Source organism: Carassius gibelio, chromosome B24 (genome assembly GCF_023724105.1).
Source record: "Carassius gibelio isolate Cgi1373 ecotype wild population from Czech Republic chromosome B24, carGib1.2-hapl.c, whole genome shotgun sequence".
Lineage (NCBI taxonomy): Eukaryota > Metazoa > Chordata > Actinopteri > Cypriniformes > Cyprinidae > Carassius > Carassius gibelio.
The window spans coordinates 9,958,541-9,980,972 of NC_068419.1; the positions used below are offsets into that span (position 1 = coordinate 9,958,541).

A 22,432-nucleotide genomic window follows, 5' to 3' on the forward strand; every position below is an offset into this window, starting at 1 on the left:
TTCTTTTGTCATTTACATTTTTATATTTTGCCTTAATTTTTTATTTCAGCTTTAGTTTTGGTAACAGTGAAAATTAAAGGAAATGTACATTTATATAGTTAGCTGTCAAAGCAACATTTTTTTTTATCTTGTACGTTTTTCATCTATAATGTTTCAGATCAGTTTTAATTTAATGATCCAAAACGATGTTTAATAGTTTTAGTTTTAGAGTCACAACACCAGCTATTCATATGAATAATGTTGTTATCGTAAAACTAAAACTATTACATTGTTATAAAAATATACAAAAATTAACATCTAATTTTAATAGCCTACGGATAGATAATAATGTTTAGAACAACAACTAAAAGAATGTAACATTTTTTATGTATAATTTATTATTAACATAAACGTTTCGAACTATTTACACGTCGCGGAGAAGTTTGTCCTTACAGAGTTGCCGTAGCTGAGAAAAAAATGTCATATCTTGGGAAAATAGCAACGGTAAAGTATATATATTTTATTACATTACAGGAACTCGAACCTTTGCGAGTACGGTTGTATTTGTATGTGTAACTAAATTAGATAATTATGCATAAAATGAAAGCTAAGATTTTTTTCAGTAAAGCGTTTATTTTGAGGACGCGCTAACGTTTCATCTCAGCGCAGAGGGGCAGCACTGATGTAGCTAAGCTAACTGGAGCTTATTGACCTTATAGTGATTCTGTATTTTTACATGTAAACTAAATGGATAAATGTCTTAAATAGTTTTTATTTTGTCGCATGATTCTATAATATTTTCTTCGTGTATTAACGTTATATTATGTCCGGAATTCTAGAAAATCGTGTTCTGAGAGTGTGCCTCATCCTGAATCATGTGAAACTGATTTTCTAGTAACTTACAACTCAAATGCTTTGTTTTTGCTTCCTGGTAATATTGTTTGTTATTTTTAGTTTTTCAGTACTTGTACGTAATATGTGAATACATAATTTGCTTTGTTTCTAAGGTTATTTATTATGTCTTGTCTTATGTTTGTTTTCTTTGCCCCGTCTTGTTGAGGTGGTGCTGCCCGTGGCAGGGCCTGGGTCCCTTGGCCTGATGTCTGCCACTGTTTTTGCAGCAAGCAAGGCCAAAGAAAATACCACCACCCTGATGACGGATGAGGTACTTCCTGTGCACTGTGTTTTGGGATGGTGTGGGGTAGAATGAGGAGGTCACTGACATGATGTTGACATGATGTTTTACAACACCCCTGTATTCTTCAGCTTTCTCTGTATGACACTCCTGAGTCCCAGCTGAGGTACGAGGAGCCTGAGGTCGGTCATGTTGAGCAGGCTGTATCATCTCTGAGGAAGACAGTAGAGCCTTTTGTTTCATGGTGCCAGGTCTGCTACTGACATTATACTGACAGTGCATAATGAAGTGATTCAACAAGAAAGCTTGAGTTTTAGAGATGCAGAGTTTAGTTAATACAGGGAACTTAACACAGACAAATAAGAGGATGTACGTAATACATGCATATCTTCTCCAAATTTTATACATTATACATGATCATATTTATGATTCTTGTCCCCCTGCAGGATAAGACACAGTTTGCCATGGAGAAAGTACAGGCAAGTTACGGTTTTCATTTTAGCAACTTCACAATTATGCTCATAATTTATGACTGTGATACAGAATTAATCTGTAATATCTCCCATACCTTAATGTTTCTCTCTTTCAATCATAGTCTTACTACAAAACCGTTGAGCCTGGTGTGAATACCACTCAAAATATTGTAAAAGGTATGGACACAAACACATATTTCGATATTTGATGCCACAGAACCCCAAATATGATCACACTCATGAGAAAGACTTCTAATAATAAATTTGGATGCAGCTATAGATTTTTTTTTTTTTTTTTATGTTTAAAGACCCAATTAATAATGTCAGGAATAAATTTTAATTAATAATTTCATTAAGTTTATAGTTTGTAGTCAGTATTTACTTTTGTTTAAATGTGTTTATATTAATCAGATTAATATTATTGATTTTAATTTACTTAGATTTTTTTTTGTTTTATGATCATTTTAATCCGTTTCATAAATATTTGTATTCATTTATTTACTTAGAAATTTCTTCTTTTTTTCATAATCTACTTCTGCATTGCATTTCTTTTCTTTGTTTTCAGACATGTATGCGTTTTTGAACGACCCTCCGTCTGAGTTCTTCCCCAGTGTGGGTGTTATAGGATTCTCTGGAATTCTTGGACTTTATTTAGCAAAAGGTAGGATTCTTACTCCATTATTATTGATTCAATTTTGATCATAATTTCTTTGACCTCTAAGAATTGTCTTATTTAAGAACCGTTTCTTGTTCTCTCTGTTGACAGGCAGCAGAATCAAGAGGCTGCTGTTCCCCACTGGGCTGATGGTTCTGAGCACTTCCATGTTCTACCCACAGCATGCGGCCTCTGTTGCCAGGGCAAGTTTACAGTTCTCTCTGTTTAGATGGACAGCATCTGTTGTTGTTTCTCAGCAGGCCGTCCAGTACAGACAGCAACAACTGAGGTTTTGAATAATGTAATGTCAACTACTGTACTCGTGTCCTCCTGGGATATTAACAGCGCTTGTCTGGAGGAAATGCAGTCTGTGAATTGTATGTTCAGATAGTCGGTGTTCCTTCCTCTTTTTTTCCTGTCTGGCTGTTCATAAATGCTAAACTACAAAGAGGAGGGATATTTTGAGAATTTTTCCATGGATCAACTCAGTTAAATAAAGTGAATAATAGACTACTCCCTGCCTCACAGGAAAAGCACTGAAAATTATATGAAGCCTAATGAGCATGTTTTACTGTTACAGATTTTACAAAATTCAAATATCAGACATCAGTCCACTGATGATGGAAAATATGAATTTACTGTTTTTTTTTTTTTCCAACAGACCACAAAACACTACATATTTTCCTGGGGTTCAGAAGGGCGGGTTGTTTTGGAGGAACTGCTGAGAGGGAAAACATCATCCAAGCAAAAAGTGAGGAGAAATACGATACTTGGCAGTGTTGTACTAGTATTTTTCCTCTTCTAAGACAGAGTTCATACTGTGCTAATGTCCTGAGCAGATTCATCCGAATGATGAAACAAAAACATAAACTACTGTTCAAAATTTGTGATCGGTACGATTTTTTTTCAATGTTTTTGAAATAATCTTATGCTCATCAAAGCTGCGTTCATCTCATTGAAAATTCAGTAAAATGGTAATATTGTGAAATTATTTAAAATAACTTTTAGATTTTAATGTATTCAAAGAAATTATTTATTCATGTGAGGGCAAATCTGAATTTTCACCAGCCATATAGCTCCAGTCTTCAGTGGCACATTTTCCTTCAGAAATCAGTATACGAATTGCTGTTCAAGGAAAATTTCTTAAGATCAACGTTGAAAGTTGTGTTGTTCAGTTGTGTTGTGCTCAATAATGCAAGTAGTTCAAAGTTAAGATTGTGTGATGATTTTGATGTTGCATATATTTAACATTAAGATCATTCTAGAATTTGTAGAATAAACACCCTTGCTTCTCTTTAACCTTCTACCTTTTTCTTTCCAGGTTGAAAAAACACAGAAAACAGACAGCCAGAAATCAAGTTGAGACAAAGGAGTAAGTTTTACGAGGAGTTCCCGCTTTGCACCTGGATTCTGTTCTCTTATCAATGTACTGATCAGTTTAGTGGTATTTGCTATATTATTGTTGGTCATGTTTACTGGCATGCATATTTGACTGTGTTTTTTGTGCACTATATCATTTACTTTTGTACATAAATGCAGCAGTAACCATTTGGACCAACCCGGGAAAAAAAGAAAAAAAACTTTTTGTGAAACTTGCACTGTGAAATTTCCAAACATTTTAACAAGTCAGTTACTTACTGATGGTTCCTATCGTATTTCCACCGGTGGTGTTGTTGCATTCTCTAGAACCTTCCCGTGCCACTATACAAAGATCAAATTTCAAACTTGCATTAAGTTTTCATAATCTTCACAAACTTATGATTTCACAAACCACATTGATAAGAGTCTGCTTTTTTACCCTTTTACCACTTTGATTAGAAGGAAAGCTTGAAGGTGTTAACTTGTGCAAAAAAATAATTACACAACATCACTTTTTCTTTTCCTTGTTTAGACTTTTAATGCATTAAATTGGATACAAATAAAAGACTATTGATAAGCTAATCTGACATACAAACTACAGAATATGATTGAAATTTAAGAATGAATACAAGCACTACTGTAACTTAATCTCAGAGTAAACTGCTCTATATTAATATGATGAATACCCACAGAGTATTTAAAAGTATTTTGTGTAAGCATTAAAGTATTACTTAAACTGAGAAATGGCTGTGAGCCATCCCTAGTTCCTCTTTGAACACTGGAACTTCGGGCCAGCTCACTCTTCGGCAGACAATTTCAGGAGATTCTCCTTATCGATCCTGAAAAGTCGCCAGCCCTCCTGCAGCGAGAGGTCGGAAGCCCCGCGTCGCTTGTAAAAGTCGATGGATGCCTTGTTGGACTCAGCCACGATGAAATGCATACTGCTGCACCGATTCTTCACCGCTGTCTGCAGGTGGAAACAGAACAGTCTATGGTTGCATTTCGACGTGTAATGCATAAAATCGATAATGACGTAAAAGACTTCCATTTCTGTGGTCTATTTTGAGTTTTCAAATTTTTCATTTTGTGTCAGCAGTAACATGGTTTTGTATCCATTTTTGTCTTTTGTGATGCAAACTGTATTTGCAACAAATGTAAACAGGATGACTTACATCACTGAGGGTTTTCAAGATTTCCGACCCAATTCCAAAACCTGTGAAGCATGTAATGGTCAATGGAATTTAGGAAGCATCTAGTTTCATAAAAGACACCTTAATAACACACCCTTACCTCTGTACTCATTCATTACATAAAAATCTTCAAGGTAAAGCAATTTGCCAATCCAAGGGTCATAGGTGAAGTAGTACATGGCAAATCCAATCACAGAATAACCTGTAAGTGAACACTGGTGTCTTACACAATTGCATTACGTGCTTGTGCATGAAAGTAAGAATATTAAAAGTAAATAACATTAAAAACGTTCAACATCACATGTTGTTTCTATTGGTCTACCTATAAACAGTCTATTGCGCTATTCAACAGGTTGAAGTTCACTAAAGATCATCTTTGCATTGACATTTACCCTCGACTTTCTGATGCTCGGCTGGTACGTCTGCGACCACACAGTGGTAAAACGGGTGGTTTCCAAATCCGTCTTCGAGCAGATCTAAATACAGCATTTGTAGTCACTCCTGGCCAACTACTGAGCAAACTTAACATTTGATGATTAATGTGATCTCACCTTTCTCAGTTAGTTTGACTTGGTCTTCCATATCTTCATACTTAGCGAGTTCCTGTAGAAGGTGGAAAGAAAAGATGCGGTTTGAACTTGAACTTGTTAGAACGCCAAGTTCTGTAGACGATGGGCCTTGTTTTCATGCAGGGTCATATTTATATACTCCATCATTACCATAAAACAATTTAACATAAATATAAAGATCATAATAAGTAGGACATTAACTTTTAATATAAGAACATGGAGCAGTTCACTAATAAATGTATTTTAATGCATATTTATAAACTTTAAAAAAAAAGTTTCGACCGTATATTTTGCTATCCAAAATGATAATGTACTTAACATGCAATTAAACCAGTGTGAAATCTACCTTTATGAGTCGCAATATGTCAGGCACGTCTTGGGGTTCCGCTTTACGCAAAATAAAATTGGCCATTTTCTTCTTTTACTCTTTTTCCCTTTTCTCACTAGTCCTCTATATGTGAAGTGAAGCAAAAGGTGTTTCTTCATTCGCTTCCCAGAGTATTACCCTCCGCTGTCAAGTTTGGGGTTTCTCCTGGATGGGACTCGCATGCAGCAGCTGACCCGACTGTGTTCACCTGGCTTTAGTAAATGTCCTTTGTTTGTCAACTAGGGCATATATGTGCCGGTGGGGGAGGGGTTTGGTTACCATTAGAACGTTTTTTTTTTTTCGATCGAGAACCAATAACAGTTGTCCATTTGAACTACGTCATGACGCACCGTTATGCTGGTGCATAGAAGTGGGATTAAAACCTGTTTTAAAAAACTAAAGGAATGTATGTATTTTTAAACTGAAGTTTTGTTCGTTTGAAGAACATTTCCTCTTGAGTAATGTAGAAAACGTGTAAATTCATGTCAAGTTTTAGCATCTTTATGTCTCGCTGACAACATTGAAAATTTTCAAAACATAACGGTCGCAGTTACGGTACAAGTCGGCCGGTTAGTAGCTTCGTGAGAGAAAGACTTATTTGTTTATGCGCTTTTAAAACGGTTAGTACGGTAAGTTAGACTAGCCGCTCCTACGTTTCAGGAAGTGATAATCACTGTCAGTTAAGAAAGCTCTCATCTGTGCAAGAAGTGAGCTCTTGAATGTCTCAATAAATCGTTGTTGTTGTACAATAAAGTGGTGAGCCAAGAACAAGGAAGATGTTTTCTCCGCGGTGAGTTTTAAAATGCTGTCTTGCGTCACGCGGTTAGTGTAAACACATTATTTGTGAGTCATGCGTTAAGTATTCCAGACCAGCCTGGTCTCTCAATGGCACTCTTTATTTTTTTACATAGTTTCTTTAGTTAAAGGTTTAATACTCTTGGGATTTTACCATTAGCAGTTTTGTCTATTAATGGTTTGAAGTCAGCTCTCTCTTTCCATGATTTTCTGTAAAGGGTCCTGAAGTCTGCATCGTCCCTAATGTGCAGAGGATTTTTCACAGGTCAAATGTGCCGACAAGGGAAAGCACCAGATATGGCTGAGGGTAATTATTTTAAAACATGCAGGTAAAATGGGACTTAATGTAATATATGTTTTATTCTTTAATATATTACTAAAGCGAATGACCAGTATAATGTCCCACTTTACCTGTATCATGTATTCACTCTGCCCACATATACTTACCTGTATGTTGTATATTTCAGTGTGCATCACTGACAGAAATTGAATTAGTAATCTCAAAGACTATAGAATACCCTTAAAGGGACTTTAATTTAGTTATTCACATGAAATTATTTCCTAATTATTTACTATATATATATATACACACTGTAAGAATTATAATAATTTATCTTATTACATCAGTGTGTGTTCCCAGTCCTGACTCGTTTTTATGTCCCCACAGGAAACACATTTTTACTTGTGAGCAATGGTAAAAAGAAAGAACATTTACTCTCTTTGATAATCTCAGACAGTCTCTTCTGCATGTGGCTTAATAAACTGTCCTGCTGTTATCTAATGGTACATGTGCTTGTAGTTCTTTGTACTTTCACAGCTAGTATTTTTCTTCTTCCAACGCCTTCACCCTGTGAGCATTCTGTTCATGCAGACTAGTCTTGGTTCCTTTCTAATACATTGTTTCTGTTGACTAGTTTTGTCTGTGTCACCATATTATATTATGGGATAATACAGATGCTGCTAAACTTTAATTTGCAACACTACTCTTAAGTGAATACAGTATGTGATAACTGAGCACAACTTCAAGTTCTGTTTTGTTGCTCCTTATTTTCCCAGTTCGCAACAGGCTGAGGGAGATAGTCGGAGCATCCACAAACTGGAAGTATGTTACTGTATTTACATTTATATGTTATTCATTTTGCAGAATGATAGTCCTTATGTCACTACTTATTATGTTGCATAAAATGTTGTGTTTTCTCCATTTTGTTGTACAGGGATCATCAGCAAGCATTAGCTGAGCGTGCATCACTAAGCCAGTATCTCGCACAGAGTCAAGATGAACTTCCTGCAAAGACAATGAAGGACAGTGCAATTGAAGCGCATCTTCCTCTGGGAACCCAGCCTGCCTTGAGAGAGAAATACCTCAACTATCACAACAGTGTCAGGTGCTAAAAGACCACCACTTCTCACCTGCTGCATTATTTCCTGATGCCTGTCTGTTATTAAATTTGTGGCCTTTATAATATATCAAATATCACACATAGCCATTTTTGAATATTCGTTCTGATCTGAATACATTTCTTTTGCTTAAATACCCTTTTCTCAACAGGTTTGGAAGGATTTTGGAGGACTTGGACAGTTTAGCAGGTAATAAATACGTCTTAGAAATATAGGTAGAAGAAACATTTTATGTTCCTATGTACTTTTCTTATAATACAATTTTTCCCTTAGTGTGATGTTAAAAGTTCTCATTCTTGTCTCTTTAGTGCTCATCTGTTACTCTCACACATGGAATAAGGAGCTGAAAAGATCTCCACTGTCTATTGTCACCGCCCTAGTGGACAAGATTGGTATTGCTTCTTGAATTAGTACACTTTTTTTTTGTTTTTGTTAAATTTAATTCATTCAATTCTTTTTTTTTATGTTCCACAGACATGAGAAAAAACATCATCTACCCTGACTGTGACATCAAGTTCACAGGTCATGTGACATGGGTTGGCAAAACCTCAATAGAAGCTAAAATGCATATGTCTCAGGTATTCCTAAAGTCTGTCTATAAAACATGTATTAAATGTTGCACATGAAAGTAGCATTGAACTAAAATGAGCTGTTTTCTCAGTATCATGACGGGGCGTACACTGATGTATTAGATGCCACTTTTGTAATGGTGGCTCGGGATCCTGAAAACAAGAGGTAAAATTAAACATGTTGGTATGATCAAACATATTTATGATTGCTGTATCGTGTCTGTATATTAATGCATGGGTTATGTACTGTTTATCCAGGGCAGCTTTTATAAATCCACTAAAACTAGAGAGTCCAGAGGAAGAGGCAATTTTTCAGCAAGGAGAAAGTGAGTAGCACTTTTGTTTGTTTGTAAGCACAAGTGCGACTTCAATTTGAACCATTTAGAGCAAGACCGATGCTCTCTATATTGATCAGTAAACAAGACGAGGCGTGTGGAGCTGAGCACAGCGTCTCTTCTGAAAGTGGCTCCTACAGCTGAGGAGAGGACTCTTGTTCACAACCTGTTCCTCAACACTCTAGACACACGGTCAGATTTATCTTCAAAACACTGCTATAAATCTTTCTTTTTTTTCACCCTTTTTTAAACAATATTTACCTTTTCCCAATAGAACTGTCAGCTTTCGTAGTCGTATTTTACCACCCAACTCCGTGTGGATGGAAGATGCCAAAATGAAAGGGCTTGAGATTTGTCATCCACAAGTAAGTACTTTTTTGCTGTACTTAGGCCTAAATGATGAAACTGACGATGTCAGTTTGTACGTTTGCTTTTTTTTTTTTTTTTTTTTTTTTATGTAGCTGCCTGGACTTTCTTTGTTCTTTGCATTATACAGGAAAGAAATATCTTCAACCGGATATTTGGTGGATTTTTGATGAGAAAGGCCTATGAACTTGGTTGGGCGAATGCTTGTGCATTTGCGTAAGAGATTCCCTTTTGTTATCTATTGAATATTACCCGTAAAGAAGTATTTAATTGCATCACATGGCTATATTTGATTCTTTCAGTGGATGCAGACCAACGCTGGTGGCTGTAGATGACATCGTATTTCGAAAGCCAGTAGAAATTGGCTCTTTGCTATTGCTGTCCTCACAGGTTTTTAACTTGTTAAATATCAAATGCACTAATTTGTAGCCATTTTTTGTCCTTCAGAATAAGATTGATGATAATACTGTTCTGTCAGGTTTGTTACACTGAAGGGGTGCACATCCAGGTCAGGGTTCACACAGAGGTGCTTGACCCATTGACCCGGCAGCACAGCACCACAAATGTGTTTCACTTTACATTTCGTGTTGACAGTGATATCCCAGCTATTGTACCACAGAGCTATGGAGGTCAGAATACAGATTTTTACAAATATTGTTACATTATATACATTACTTGTAACTTAACATTGGTGTCATTTGCAGAGTCTATGCTTTACCTGGATGGAAAGAGGCACTTTGATGAGACCATGAGGAGCCAAGGTTGAGCATCTGGGATCTGCTGATACTAGAATGAGATTCCTACCAAAGATGCAATGATGGTCATGTGTATGTCAGTGTGTATGTGTGGATTCGACTATTCGTCTATTTTATATTCACAATATTTTATTGTTTGCTGCATTTTATATAGATGTCAAATATTATTTTTCCACAATTTTAAACTTACAGTGGGAGAGGAGCATTTAGTTAAATGGTTTTGCTTGATTGGGGCAATATTAAACCTATTTAGTCATTGAGACATAACAGACAATGTTTTGTTTGCACTACAGTGTCATTTATAAACCAAGTTATTTTGGTTGTATTGGTGGAATGAACCTGTTTTGTATTGTTACTGATTTGAGTGCAGGCAAAGCGATTCATGAACAACTTGTATCCTGGTAAAGTATATTCAGTATATGCACAAATTCTAAGAACAGGTTCTGTCTTTTTATTCTTGAGGTCATAAACTGGAGATCAAATTATGAGGGCACTGCCTAACAAAAACACTCCAAAAACTTTACCAAACACATCTGGTCTATAAAGCACAGTATGAAAATCAGGTTATGCTGTTTAATCTGTGTATGTATTAGAATGCTGACAAATTTGCATTTTTATTATCTTAAATGCAACAACCAACCATGGACATTTGCAAAAGATGGTAGTGTGGTCCTAAAAATGAACTCTGTAGGAAGTTATGTAAAAAAAGTTCAGGGAGATTAATATGAAGCCTTTCATGTGCACACTACCAGAATGATCCAAAAATGACCAGCGAATGCATGCCTTTTTATAATGTTTTGGTTCACAAATTATATTTAGCATGATTTATTTTTACAATTATATTATGTTTGTATTCTTGATTGTTTCTTTTTAACACAGAACCTTAAATATGCTTATTTACATACACATGGACTAACACTTGCCTTATGTATAACGCACATTTCAGAGGCGAGTACTCTTGTGAGACACAGTGAGGCGACCCGCTCCATGTAAAATAAAATTATATAAGGGTAATTTACTTATGTCTGGTGTGTTCATCTACATCAACATTTTACTGAGCAAACGGTTAGTGAGCAGCGTTTTTCTGACTGTGACTGACTGCCATCCATAGCTGCCATCGAGTGACAAACTCGCGAAATTGCAAGTGTGAGAAGCGGTCACTACTACGTCACGATACTATTCGGTCACGTTAAGACAGCGAGTAATAATGTTACTTTTTGTCGCTTCTAAAACAACCTAGAGCATGTTTAATTTTATGCCAACTTATTAACTTTCTCCTCTATTGCTTAACGATTCCTTGATAAACTTTCTAAACAATGGTCGTAAGTAGACACTAGCCGTATTTTTGTTGTCCGTAACGTTATTTATAACCATTAGCACGGTGCGCTGAGGATCGGGAAGTGAAATAAATCTGCAAGTTTTGATCTGTTGTTGATTTGAAGAAAGTTCCTTGTGTTCTCCAACGTGTTGAGAGAAGAACAAAAAAAATGATGTTGTGTCCACGGTGAGTACACCGGTATTTTCTGACTGCATTTATTTGGAAACACACGTGTTCTATTTTATATGCTTGCTATTTACTTGTTAATGCATTGTTCAATTTAAGCAGGCTTTCTCGTGACTCTATTTTCTTTTCAGCTCACTCATTTTGGATAGGGTCCTAAAGTCTGCAGTGACCTTCCCTTACAGGAAGTTCTCAATGAGTCAAATATCCCAACAAGGGAACGTTCCAGATATGGCTGAAGGTAACTGCTGGGATAGACATTCTTGTTATGCAGTACCTTTTTAATGTTTAATAAAAATATATTAGTAGGCTTTAAAAAAATTTTTGGGTTGAGATCGGGCACGTTTTAAAATATTGTGGCTAAGTGGCAAAAAAAACGAAGAAGCATAATACAATGCATAATAGAAATAAAAAGTTAGCCATTGTTCAGCAAAGGATTTTGGTTTAACGGATTGACAATGTAAATTTGATCAATGTAATCGTTTATTATCTAATTTGGACTTTAATCCAACAGGATGGGATGTTTTTAATTGGTATCTAACCAACTAATATACACCTATCACAGAATCCATTGCTAATTGATACAGATGTTTGTGTTCCTTTTTGGAGGAGTATGTCATTTTTTGTTGTTGCAAACAATGGTAATCTGGAAGAAAATTTAATTTCCCTGCCTATTTTTATTTTATTAAAAAAAAAATGTTTATTCTTAATTCATTTTGGCTGTTGAAGGTTAATATTCTTTTACTCTTTCTGTCTGCATGTGTCTACTCTCCTGTTATATAAAGTTTTATTAAGCATTTTTTAAAAATATAAATGCATGTAGCCTTTAGTACATCTGATGTTATTCATTTTTTTAAATGCCTTTGTCTTTAATTAGTAGTGTACTCAAACATTCCTGTTTTGATTCCTGCCTTTTGCTTCCTGTTTTGCCATGTGTGTCCATTATTCACATTTTTCCCCCTTCAGTTTTATTTTCTAAAGAGCTGTTTTGACCAACAAAACAGTTTTTTATTAGTAATGTAGTTGCCATAAATTGACCTGCATTGTCAGACTCATTAGTGTAAAGTTTGAACTGTCTGTGTTTCTAATACTAAAACTGACAGGCTTACCACTTGAATGTGTGATGTCTCCTTTTAGAATTTTGGTCTTTTTTTTTTTCTTTTCTTCACAGTTCGCAACAAGCTGAGAGAAATAGTTGGTGGATCTACCAACTGGCAGTATGTTCCAAACATTATGCAAATCAATTGGAGGTCTCTGAAATGTACACTTAATGATGTATTGTCTCCATAATATACAGAGATCATCAGCAAGTGCTGGCTGAGCGTGCAGCACTAAGCCAGTATCTTGCTCAGAGTCAAGATCAACTGCCTACAAAAAGAATGAAGGATAGTATGATAGAGGCGCAACTTCCTCTGGGTTCCCAGCCTGCCTTGAGAGAGAAATATCTTAACTCTCACAACAGCGTCAGGTGCTAAACATTTATTCTGCACATGCAGCTTGGTTAGTAATCACTGTTAGTTTGTATTATATTGTATTGTTAATGGGGGGAAAAAGTGTCATTCTGTTTTTTCTGTTGTTGTTTTTTTTCACAGGTTTGGTCGTATTTTGGAGGACTTGGACTGTTTAGGAGGTAATATAGATTTTAATAATATAAGTAATATAGTTAGGCTGGATGGTACATCAAATATTTTTGATAATATCATGACATATTTGTTGGCGATGTAAAATTTGAGGACAAGACGAAAACAAAATCTGATAATGTAAGTCAAAATAGATCTGTGCTTCTTGTTTTGGAGTGTAAATGCAAGGCGATAGACTTGTCCTATGCCCCAAATGTTCTCCCCCACTTGTCCTATGTTAAATGTACTTCTTTGTTCATCAGGTTTCTTGTTCTTCAGATAACTCTCTTTGTTGTTGCAACAATCAAAACATGTTGTTTCAAGATTGCACTTTTTGTATAATTTTTAATTGGCACCTTTAAGTACATGTTTTAAATCTTGCCTTTGTTTTAATTTAACAAAATGTTTTTGTTTTAAATAGTGCTAATTTTGCACTAAACTATTTCTATGTAATTTGTAACTATAGCTGTTCATAAACATCATATCTTTTCAAGGGAGTCTTAAAAAACTAAACAAATTTTAGAAAAATGTTGATTTATGAATTTTTTGCTATTTTGCCCAGCCCTACTACAGTTAGTGTATGCCATAATAACTGTTTACAGTGATCACATAAACACAGGGTATTAAGCTGTCTCATTCTGTCTTTAGTGCTCATCTGTTACTCTCACACATGGAATAAGGAGCTGAAAAGGTCTCCACTGTCTATTGTCACCGCCCTAGTGGACAAGATCGGTATTGCTTCTTGAAGTAGTATACGTTTTTTGTTGTTGTTAAATTTATTAATTCAGTTCTGTTTTATTGTTTCACAGACATGAGAAAAAACATCATCTACCCTGACTGTGACATCAAGTTCACCGGTCATGTGACGTGGGTTGGCAAAACCTCAATAGAAGCTACAATGCACATGTCTCAGGTACTGTTTTCCAGTTTTTAGTAATGTATTCTCTGTATGCTGTATAGTATTAACAGAGTTTTATTAAACTGAACTGTTTCCCAGTATCAAGATGGTGTGTACACAGATGTATTAGATGCCACATTTGTTATGGTGGCTCGAGATCCTGAAAATAAAAGGTATCAGAGCTCTCTGATGTGATCAGTATGTCTAAAATATATTTGCTGTGTCTGTGAGTTATTGCATATATTCTTTTCTTAGAGCAGCTTTTGTAAACCCACTCAAACCTGAGGGTCCGGAGGAAGAGGCCATTTTTCAACAGGGGGAAGGTGAGTGCCTTTTATTTTTGTCTTTCAACTATTAAAATGGCCTCTTTAATCCAGAAGCTTTCAATAGATTAAAAAATTGATCACTTTGTTAAGGATAGATGCAAATGATTAAATCAAAAAGATTTATACAAAGGATACATTACCACAATTTTTGTTTGTTTGTTTGTTTGTTTCATTTAAAAAAAAAGAAAAAAAAAGCTTTTGTTGCCAAATTTATATTGATCAGTAAACAAGACGAGGCGTGTGGAGCTGAGCACAGCGTCTCTTCTGAAAGTGGCTCCTACAGCTGAGGAGAGGACTCTTGTTCATGACCAGTTCCTCAGCACTCTGGACACACGGTCAGATTTATCTTCACTACACAGTGTTAAATATGTGCCTTGATTTTTGGTATGGGTATTAATTAAAAATATTTCTTTTTTTGAGTGTAGACGTGTGAGTTTTCATGGTCGTATTCTCCCGCCAAATTCAGTGTGGATGGAGGACGTCAAACTCAAAGGGCTAGAGATTTGCCACCCAGAGGCAAGAAAAAAAAACTCTCTCTCTCTCTATATATATATATATATATATATATATATATATATATATATGGCGTGGAAAAGTTCCTTTATTTCTGTAATTCGACTAAACTCAAATAAATTAATAAAGTAGTTTAAGTCTGTGGTTCTTTTATTTGTGATGATTTTGGCTCACATTTAACAAAATCCCACCATTTCACTCAACAATCTCAACAAATTAGAATATGGTGGCATGCCTGTCAGCTAATCAGCTCCAAACACATGCAAAGGTTTCCTGAGCCTTCAAAATGGTCTCTGAGTTTGGTTTGCTAGGCTACACAATCATGGGGAAGACTGCTGATCTGACAGTTGTCCAGAAGACAATTATTGACACCTATCACAAGGAGCCACAAACATTCATTGTCAATGAAGCTGGGAAAGAGTGCTGTATCCAAGCATGTTAACAAAGTTGAGTGAATGGAAAAAGTGTGGAAGAAAAAGATGCACAACCAACCGAAAGTACAAGAGCCTTATGAGGATTGTCAAGCAAAATCGATTCAAGAATTTTAGTGAACTTCACAAGGAATGGACTGAGGCTGGGGTCAAGGTATCAAGAGCCACCATACACAGACGTGTCAAGGAATTTGCTGAACCACAGACAACATCAGAAGCATCTTACATGGGTTAATGAGAAGAAGAACTGTACTGTTGATTTAATTTTCCAGCAGGATTTGGCACCTGCTGCACACACGAACCACAAAAGTTGGTTAAATGACCATGGTGTTAGTGTGCTTGACTGGAGAATCTACAGGGTATTGTCAGAAGAAAATTAGAAACAAGAGACCAAAAAATGCAGATGAGCTGAAGGTCACTGTCAAAGAAACCTGGGCATACCACCTCAGCAGTGCCACAAACTGATCACCTCCATGCTATGCCGAATTGAGGCAGTAACTAAAGCAAAAAAAGTGGGTTTTTGTTAAATGTAAGCTAAAATCAAGACTTAAACTACTTCAGTCTGTGTAGCACTGAATTTATTTAATACACAAGTTTCACAATTTGAGTTGAATTACTAAAATAAATAAACTTTTCCATGACATTCTAATTTATTGAGATGCACGTGTGTGTGTGTGTGTGTGTGTGTGTATATGGATATGTATGTATGTGTTTAAATATTGTGTTCATATATGTGAATATAATTTGTTCTTGATACAGGAAAGAAATATCTTCAACCGGATATTCGGTGGTTTTCTGATGAGAAAGGCCTATGAACTTGGTCGAGCCAATGCCTGTGCATTTGCGTAAGAGGAAAAAGAACTGCTTTCCCTCCCATGTTTAATGTTTTTGGTGAAAATGTTGTAAATTTTTAACATGGTTGTATTCATATCTTTCAGTGGCTGCAGACCAACTGTGGTGGCCGTGGATGATATCTTATTTAGTAAGCCAGTAGAAATAGGTTCTTTGCTCCTGCTGTCTTCTCAGGTTAGTAACTTTTGCTGTTTCAGCTTATTTGAATATTATTCACTCTAACAAAACTGTGATATCTTAATCAGGTTTGTTACACTGAAGGAATGTACGTCCAGGTCAGGGTTCATTCAGAAGTGCTTGATCCTTTGACCAGGCAGCACAACACCACCAATGTGTTTCACTTCACTTTCCGTCTTGAAAAGGATGTCCCAGCTGTTGTCCCACAGAGCTATGGAGGTTACAGTTAAATTTAAATAATTTTTTTATAAATAAATATATTATTATAAATAGTTGAAAAATATAATGATTTATATATATAAATATATATATATATATATATATATATATATATATATATATGTATATGTATGTATATGTACAGCAGAATATGTACACACACACACACACACATATATATTTAAAATATTATTTGTAATAATATTTATAATAATTTCGTCATTTTCAGAGGCTATGCTGTACCTGGATGGAAAGAGGCACTTTGATGGGACAATGAGGAACCACTGTTGAGCATCCTAGGATGTCCTGATAGGATGAAATACTGTTAACCTGATAAAGCCTCATCAACATCCATCACTACAGTTACATGAATGTGTATATGTGGATTCTGGTTTGATTTTCAAAATGTCTATTCTACAGCTTTCACATGCATGCATTTGATACATTAAGTGATCAGTCATTTAATTTATAAGTTTATACATTTTTTGAATCACTTTCTATGACGTGTTTAAAATGTGAGATATAAATGTGGAAAACACTGTGACTACAATACTACAATGTGTAACACTAAAACAACCATCCAAGCAATTTCATGGTCTATTTGACATTTATTTATTTTTCCATCTGCTCATAATATAGTTGTACAATAAATTTAGTCGGAAATGAGAGATTCACTGACCTTATTCTTTCAGTCAGAGAGGCAATTCTGATCTCATAGATTTTTTTAGTTGCTGAAAAAAAAGCTAGGAAACTGAAGGGGGTGTGGGATTCACTGCATAACACTAACTTAACACATCATCTCTAAAAACTGTGGAACGAGTAATAGAAGTGCTCTTTTAAACCTTTAAATCAGAAAAAAAGTATACCCCTTCAAGTCATGCTTATGTCATTCACCTCATGTTTGTTGGAAAACGAGTTGAGAACTTTAAAAACTAAACGACATTGAGATGTACCGAAGACCACCTTTTATAATACGCATTGCAAGAGAGGGCAGCAAATTCGCATATTAGACTGATTTTCTGAGGGATCACGTGACACTGACTGAAGACTGGAGTAATAACTGCTGAAAATTCAGCTTTGCCATTAAATGGATAAATTACACTTTTAATTATATATTAAAGTGGAAAACTTTTATATTAAAATTATATTTCAGTTGTTACTGGTATTTTATATATATAGTTTACAAATATCGTACTTGCCACAGTCTTTTGAATACTAGGGTAAGAAATGCAGAACTGTAAACTCTAAAGCTCTGTTGACATACTGTTGTGTTTATTTGCAGTAGTTCGACAGAAATCTGCAATACAGTACATATCACGGCCAGATCATCCAAAGCTGGCCCTTTAGATAGTGAAAGGAAAGAGTCCTGGTGTCGTGTTCCTGCCTGGATATGGATCTAACATGAGCGGACAGAAGGCAGAGGCCCTGGAGGAGTTCTGCAGGTCATTAGGTCATGCCTACCTGAGGTCTGCGTCTGTTGTTCATTCACAAACACATGCAGTGTGGTCCAAATATTTGAGACTCAATGTTAAAAGTAACTGAAATTTAAAAAAAAATTAAACAAAGAAATGTTATGCCAAAATGATTGAAGATTCTGTATTATCAATTATGCAAATCTGTGACAATGATCATTGTGACCTTTCAAACAGATGGTCAGATTCTTTTTTTGAAGCGCAATAGTCTTTTTGGGTCATAAACATGATCATCAGGTTTTATGTAAATTTAAGTTGAACTGGGGAAAAAAGCTAATTAAAAGCATTTACCTTATTCATATTTTTGTAATCACTTTATATGCTGATGATAATCATTTGAATCATGCATAGTTTCATCTTTATATATATATAATTATTTAAGCGCTTAGCCCAGTTTATTTTATCTCTCCAAATAATGTCCCACCAGTGCGTGCTGAAATCCTCTAGGTGAAAGTTCACACAAAACTCAGGTCATTTTATGTGGATCCACAGGTTTGATTACTCTGGTCATGGAGCTTCTGAGGGTGTATTTTCAGAAGGCACCATAGGAACATGAAAAAAAGATGTGCTGTTGATGTTAGATGAACTCGCTGAAGGTCCCCAGGTAAGACTAGAAATACTTTACAACGTTTTCACGGTTACATCTAAACAGAACAAACACCTGAGTTACTATTACGGCCAGCTGGTGAAATGTAAACATTTGTGTCTTTAGAAGACTTTTTTTTTTTTTTTTTTTTTAAAGAAAAAGGACTTCTATAAACTGAAATACTTATTTCTCATTTTTGAATAATCATGTTCAGTGTTTTTCCTCAAAGGGGTGGCTGATTGCAATTTAACTTTTTTTTTTACGTTACTTAGTGTGTAATTTCGCTGTTTGGACATAAACAATATCTGCAAAGTTAAAACGCTAAAAGTTTAATGAAAATGGAGATATTCTGGTAGTTTAATGCCTACAAAAAAGACTTGTAGGGACTACCACAAGTTTACACCTGCCCTCTGGAACCTGCAACAAAAGGGGCGGGCCATATTGTGCTGCTTTAGAGAAGAGGAAGAAAAAACTAGAGGTGCACGTAAAAATCTATTCATAAATGAATCGCAATTCTGTCTTCTAACGATTATAATGTTCCTCACATCCCCTGTTCTGCACATGATCTGCATCTCTCTCTCTCTCCCATTCAGATCATCAGCTCCAACAATGAACTGTTCCATTTATACACTTTATTTTCACATAGCTATGAGAGGCGTTACACATGGATGCAAGTACGCTTGCCGTATTGTATTAAAGCTGTAATCAGGATAAAACCTTGTAATGAAAGCTACCAGAAGCACTAGCATTTACAAATAACAGCGTATCTAAAAGTATGACACAGCAACAAACAAAAAAACAACAATTAAGGGCTGTGTGTGTAGCATACACACAGGGTATGTGTGTTAAATATAGCTATAGATAGTTAATTAATAATTGGATTACAAAAGATAAAGTTCGTCTAAGGGAGGTGTTGAAAAAGCAAATAATAACACAGAGACAGATAATTTAGATTTTGTGTTGGTACCATGTATTAAGTGAAAACAAAAGACAAACAATAACAACAATACCCAAAATATTTCAAATCTGCAGAGAAGTTCAGTAGTTCACAAAGGGTAAACAACAACTTGTAACTCAGAAAACTGGAGAGTACTCAATTTAAAGACAATTCACTACACAGTATAGGACTATATTCTCTGCTCATAAAAGATGAACACCATGTCCAAATAATGTGAATGGTCCGTGATATGCAATTAGTCCATGAGCCAGAACCTAGTGAATGGCTGTGTGCGTGTATATATGAGAGTGAGGGGGTGAGCAAAGCTGCACAACCTCCTACCGAACCCACAGGTGGCGATGATGTTGAGGCAGGTTCTGTTCCAGGTAATGATAGCTCGCCATCAACTGGCCCGCAACTGGCCGCACCTGGCCTGTATTAATTAAACAGGACCTATGGTTTAATCACTACTCATAATATAAATTTACCTACTAGCTAGTTTTATATTCTATATTTGTGTACACCATAGTATTCAAAATACTGCACCAGAGATAGTCACAATTGTATAAAACAATACAATACACAATAACACAATTGTACAAAAATACTCAAAATGCATGGAAACAACCACCCATAAATAATGGAATTATTTCCTACATAATACTCCATTCGATACAATTGATAATCCTATCTTTCAGTATATAAATCATTTAAATACTTAAAACCATAGCTTTGAAACAAAGTGCTAGGTTTACATTACAATTTATAAACCCCAATAGAATTCCATAGGGATGGATACAATACAATGAGATGGCTTAATGCTATAAGTATTAAGCTAGCAGAACCCGTCATTATAATAAGGATGCCAATAAAGTTGTCAGTGCCATAATAACATGCTAGCGGACACAACAACAAACAGACTCACCAATTCCTACAGATATTCGACACACCGCGGCACTAGTCGGCTTCTAAAGACGACGGTGGGCGACACTACAAATACAGGATCGCATGCTAAAATTAAACAAGCATTTAAGATGGAAATAAGCGGAAAAGCATTGTTTGTATAGAGACATACCGAGTGCAACTGCTCCGGTGGCTTCCCCCTCACACTACTGATTGGGGAAACTCACCGCAGCTTGTAAAAACATGCTTGCATGCTATGATTGGTTGAAAGCATTCACTGAACCTACCATGTGACTCCTGCATGATGATATAAATGAAGGGTGTGTTCAGGTGACTGGGAAAATAGAACCATATAATTTTACTATTTATATTTTACTTTAATTTTATTAATTAATTTTACTATTATTCTCTATTTATATTTACCCTGGGTTACATGTGCTTCGCAGGTTCTGCACTATCCTCTTCACTAAGATTCTCTGGGTCTCCGTTGGGCTTAGCTGATAAGCGATATAGGCAATGCCATTGTTAACAATACAACCAAAACATGTGTGCTGAGGTGAGGGGTGGGATGTTTAAATGCACACTAGAGGTGGTTTAGCCAATCACAACACACTGGACCAGCTCACCAATCTGAGCCCGTTGCGCAATTTTTTAGGGAGGGGCTTCATAAAAACAGGAAATGATCAGCGCATTTAAAGGAGAAGGGACATAACGATGTGGAATAAACCCCTTAGAAGGGATAGTTCACCCAAAAATGAAATTTCTTTCATTATTTAATCACCCTTATGTCAGTACAAACCGCTATGAGTTATTTTTTTCTGCTCAACATAAAAGATATTTTGAAAAATATGGGTCACAAAACAGTAGCTGGGCCCCATTGACTTAAATATGATAGAAAATACTATTACAGTTAGTGGGGACCAGAAACTGTTTGGTTAGCCACATTCTTCAGAATTTCATATTTTACGTTCAGCAGAAGAAAGAAATCCAGGTTTGCAACAACCTGAGTAAATATATTTTCATTTCTGGGTGCGCTATACTTTAATTCTTTAATTTTAAAGAGTGACCACTAGAGGTCACTAATACTTTTAAAAATAACATGGAACACTTGCTTTAACTGTAAGTACTATAGTACATTGTCTCCTAGATTCTCGTGGGCTCCAGTATGGGTGGCTGGCTGATGCTTTTAGCTGCTATTGCTCGTCCAGAGAAGACCAAAGCATTGGTGGGCATTTCCACAGCAGCAGATCATTTCGTTACAGCCTTCACTTCACTTCACTTCCTATAGAGGTGAGATGCAACTGAAGTACTCTGATATGTTGTAGGTTTATGCACATCCTGCTGATTCATTTGTCTCACATGATGGGGGGTAGTGAAATTGAAAAATAAGTCACATTTGTTATTCAGGTGAGAAAAGAGTGTGAGGACAAGGGTGTATGGACAATCCCCACGAAAAGTAATGAGGAGGGCATGTACACTTTGAGTATGGACTTCCTGCGTGAGGCAGAGAACCACTGCATCCTACAGAGCCCCATCCCTATCACCTGCCCCGTACGTCTCATTCACGGCCTGAAAGACAAGGACGTGCCTTGGCACATCTCCATGCAAGTGGCCAAGCGTGTGCTGAGCCCCGACGTGGACATCATTCTGTGGCTGAAAAAGATGACATCAAGCTCAATGTCTACACCATCAATGACCTCATAGACAAGCTTACCACCATGGTGTGAAAAGCGTTTGGGATGGGGCTACTGAGCGAACTCTGGGAGGACAAAATAGTTTCTTTTTCATGTCTTCTACATGTTTACCGCAATACTGTGCCATTAAATCTTTAAAGTAAAGCTGCTGATTGTCTAGAATAAGATTTATCTAGATCTTCTGTGCCTTTTTTTACCTTATTTCACACTGTTTTATAGAAATAAAGCCTCTGTATACCAATATGCAGTGTTTTAGAGTAATTAGACACTTTCTTTAATTCCTTAAAGCAATAATCCAAGTTCAGTGTTGATCATTTTATTTTATACAAAAATGTATATTGTCGTCATTTTATGCATTT

The 22,432-nt window shown here is 35.9% G+C and overlaps 5 protein-coding genes across 7 annotated transcripts; 4 read left to right on the plus strand and 1 right to left on the minus strand.

Moving 5' to 3' along the window:
• Positions 1–398: 398 nt before the first annotated feature.
• Positions 399–5,091, plus strand: apoob (apolipoprotein O, b). The gene is made up of 9 exons (XM_052595944.1): positions 399–483; positions 1,040–1,144; positions 1,246–1,365; positions 1,561–1,593; positions 1,710–1,764; positions 2,153–2,248; positions 2,354–2,445; positions 2,904–2,993; positions 3,564–5,091. The coding sequence occupies exons 1-9, from the start codon at positions 457–459 to the stop codon at positions 3,603–3,605; spliced, it is 660 nt and encodes a 219-aa protein (XP_052451904.1). The 5' UTR covers positions 399–456; the 3' UTR covers positions 3,606–5,091.
• sat1b (spermidine/spermine N1-acetyltransferase 1b) lies at positions 4,114–5,979 on the minus strand. The gene is made up of 6 exons (XM_052595945.1): positions 5,707–5,979; positions 5,343–5,394; positions 5,184–5,267; positions 4,892–4,993; positions 4,774–4,814; positions 4,114–4,568 (listed from the first exon to the last, which is right to left on the minus strand). The coding sequence occupies exons 1-6, from the start codon at positions 5,770–5,772 to the stop codon at positions 4,398–4,400; spliced, it is 516 nt and encodes a 171-aa protein (XP_052451905.1). The 5' UTR covers positions 5,773–5,979; the 3' UTR covers positions 4,114–4,397.
• A 112-nt stretch (positions 5,980–6,091) lies between these two features.
• On the plus strand, positions 6,092–10,963 carry acot9.1 (acyl-CoA thioesterase 9, tandem duplicate 1). 2 transcript variants are annotated; one of them, XM_052595940.1, is made up of 16 exons: positions 6,093–6,517; positions 6,741–6,829; positions 7,190–7,216; positions 7,579–7,624; positions 7,737–7,907; positions 8,072–8,109; positions 8,229–8,312; positions 8,395–8,498; positions 8,582–8,655; positions 8,748–8,815; positions 8,905–9,016; positions 9,099–9,189; positions 9,321–9,406; positions 9,493–9,580; positions 9,669–9,819; positions 9,895–10,963. In XM_052595940.1, exons 1-16 carry the CDS (start codon positions 6,504–6,506, stop codon positions 9,954–9,956), a joined length of 1,305 nt encoding a protein of 434 aa, XP_052451900.1. In that variant the 5' UTR covers positions 6,093–6,503; the 3' UTR covers positions 9,957–10,963. The 2 variants fall into 2 exon arrangements, with proteins under 2 accessions (XP_052451901.1, XP_052451900.1); XM_052595941.1 differs by lacking the exon at positions 7,190–7,216 and having other exon boundaries at positions 6,092–6,517.
• Positions 10,964–11,016: 53 nt separating this feature from the next.
• On the plus strand, positions 11,017–17,149 carry acot9.2 (acyl-CoA thioesterase 9, tandem duplicate 2). Of its 2 annotated transcripts, XM_052595942.1 has the most exons (15): positions 11,017–11,449; positions 11,581–11,687; positions 12,618–12,663; positions 12,744–12,914; positions 13,039–13,076; positions 13,714–13,797; positions 13,875–13,978; positions 14,063–14,136; positions 14,219–14,286; positions 14,513–14,624; positions 14,715–14,805; positions 15,993–16,078; positions 16,172–16,259; positions 16,331–16,481; positions 16,711–17,149. In XM_052595942.1, exons 1-15 carry the CDS (start codon positions 11,433–11,435, stop codon positions 16,770–16,772), a joined length of 1,299 nt encoding a protein of 432 aa, XP_052451902.1. In that variant the 5' UTR covers positions 11,017–11,432; the 3' UTR covers positions 16,773–17,149. The 2 variants fall into 2 exon arrangements, with proteins under 2 accessions (XP_052451902.1, XP_052451903.1); XM_052595943.1 differs by lacking the exons at positions 11,017–11,449; positions 12,618–12,663 and having other exon boundaries at positions 11,463–11,687.
• A 4,328-nt stretch (positions 17,150–21,477) lies between these two features.
• On the plus strand, positions 21,478–22,314 carry abhd10b (abhydrolase domain containing 10, depalmitoylase b; the record flags this gene model as incomplete). The annotated part of the gene is given in 3 exon segments (XM_052595816.1): positions 21,478–21,669; positions 21,787–22,027; positions 22,030–22,314. Coding segments are annotated over 3 exon segments (510 nt in total), but the record flags the coding sequence as incomplete, so codon positions are not given.
• Positions 22,315–22,432: the final 118 nt, after the last annotated feature.

Excerpts from the sequence above, each read along its gene's own strand:
- acot9.1 (XM_052595940.1), top strand. Across the intron at positions 8,499-8,581 it reads CTAAAATGCATATGTCTCAG|TATCATGACGGGGCGTACAC; the intron begins GTATTCCTAAAG and ends CTGTTTTCTCAG. Across the intron at positions 8,816-8,904 it reads AATTTTTCAGCAAGGAGAAA|TAAACAAGACGAGGCGTGTG; the intron begins GTGAGTAGCACT and ends TATATTGATCAG.
- apoob (XM_052595944.1), top strand. The coding sequence starts at position 457 with ATGTCATATCTTGGGAAAATAGCAACG. Across the intron at positions 484-1,039 it reads ATCTTGGGAAAATAGCAACG|GTGGTGCTGCCCGTGGCAGG; the intron begins GTAAAGTATATA and ends CGTCTTGTTGAG. Across the intron at positions 1,594-1,709 it reads TTGCCATGGAGAAAGTACAG|TCTTACTACAAAACCGTTGA; the intron begins GCAAGTTACGGT and ends TTTCAATCATAG.
- sat1b (XM_052595945.1), bottom strand. The coding sequence starts at position 5,772 with ATGGCCAATTTTATTTTGCGTAAAGCGGAACCCCAAGACGTGCCTGAC. Across the intron at positions 5,268-5,342 it reads AGTCAAACTAACTGAGAAAG|ATCTGCTCGAAGACGGATTT; the intron begins GTGAGATCACAT and ends TGCTGTATTTAG. Across the intron at positions 4,994-5,183 it reads CGAGCATCAGAAAGTCGAGG|GTTATTCTGTGATTGGATTT; the intron begins GTAAATGTCAAT and ends GTTCACTTACAG.
- acot9.2 (XM_052595942.1), top strand. Across the intron at positions 11,688-12,617 it reads CGTTCCAGATATGGCTGAAG|TTCGCAACAAGCTGAGAGAA; the intron begins GTAACTGCTGGG and ends TTTTCTTCACAG. Across the intron at positions 14,287-14,512 it reads CATTTTTCAACAGGGGGAAG|TAAACAAGACGAGGCGTGTG; the intron begins GTGAGTGCCTTT and ends TATATTGATCAG.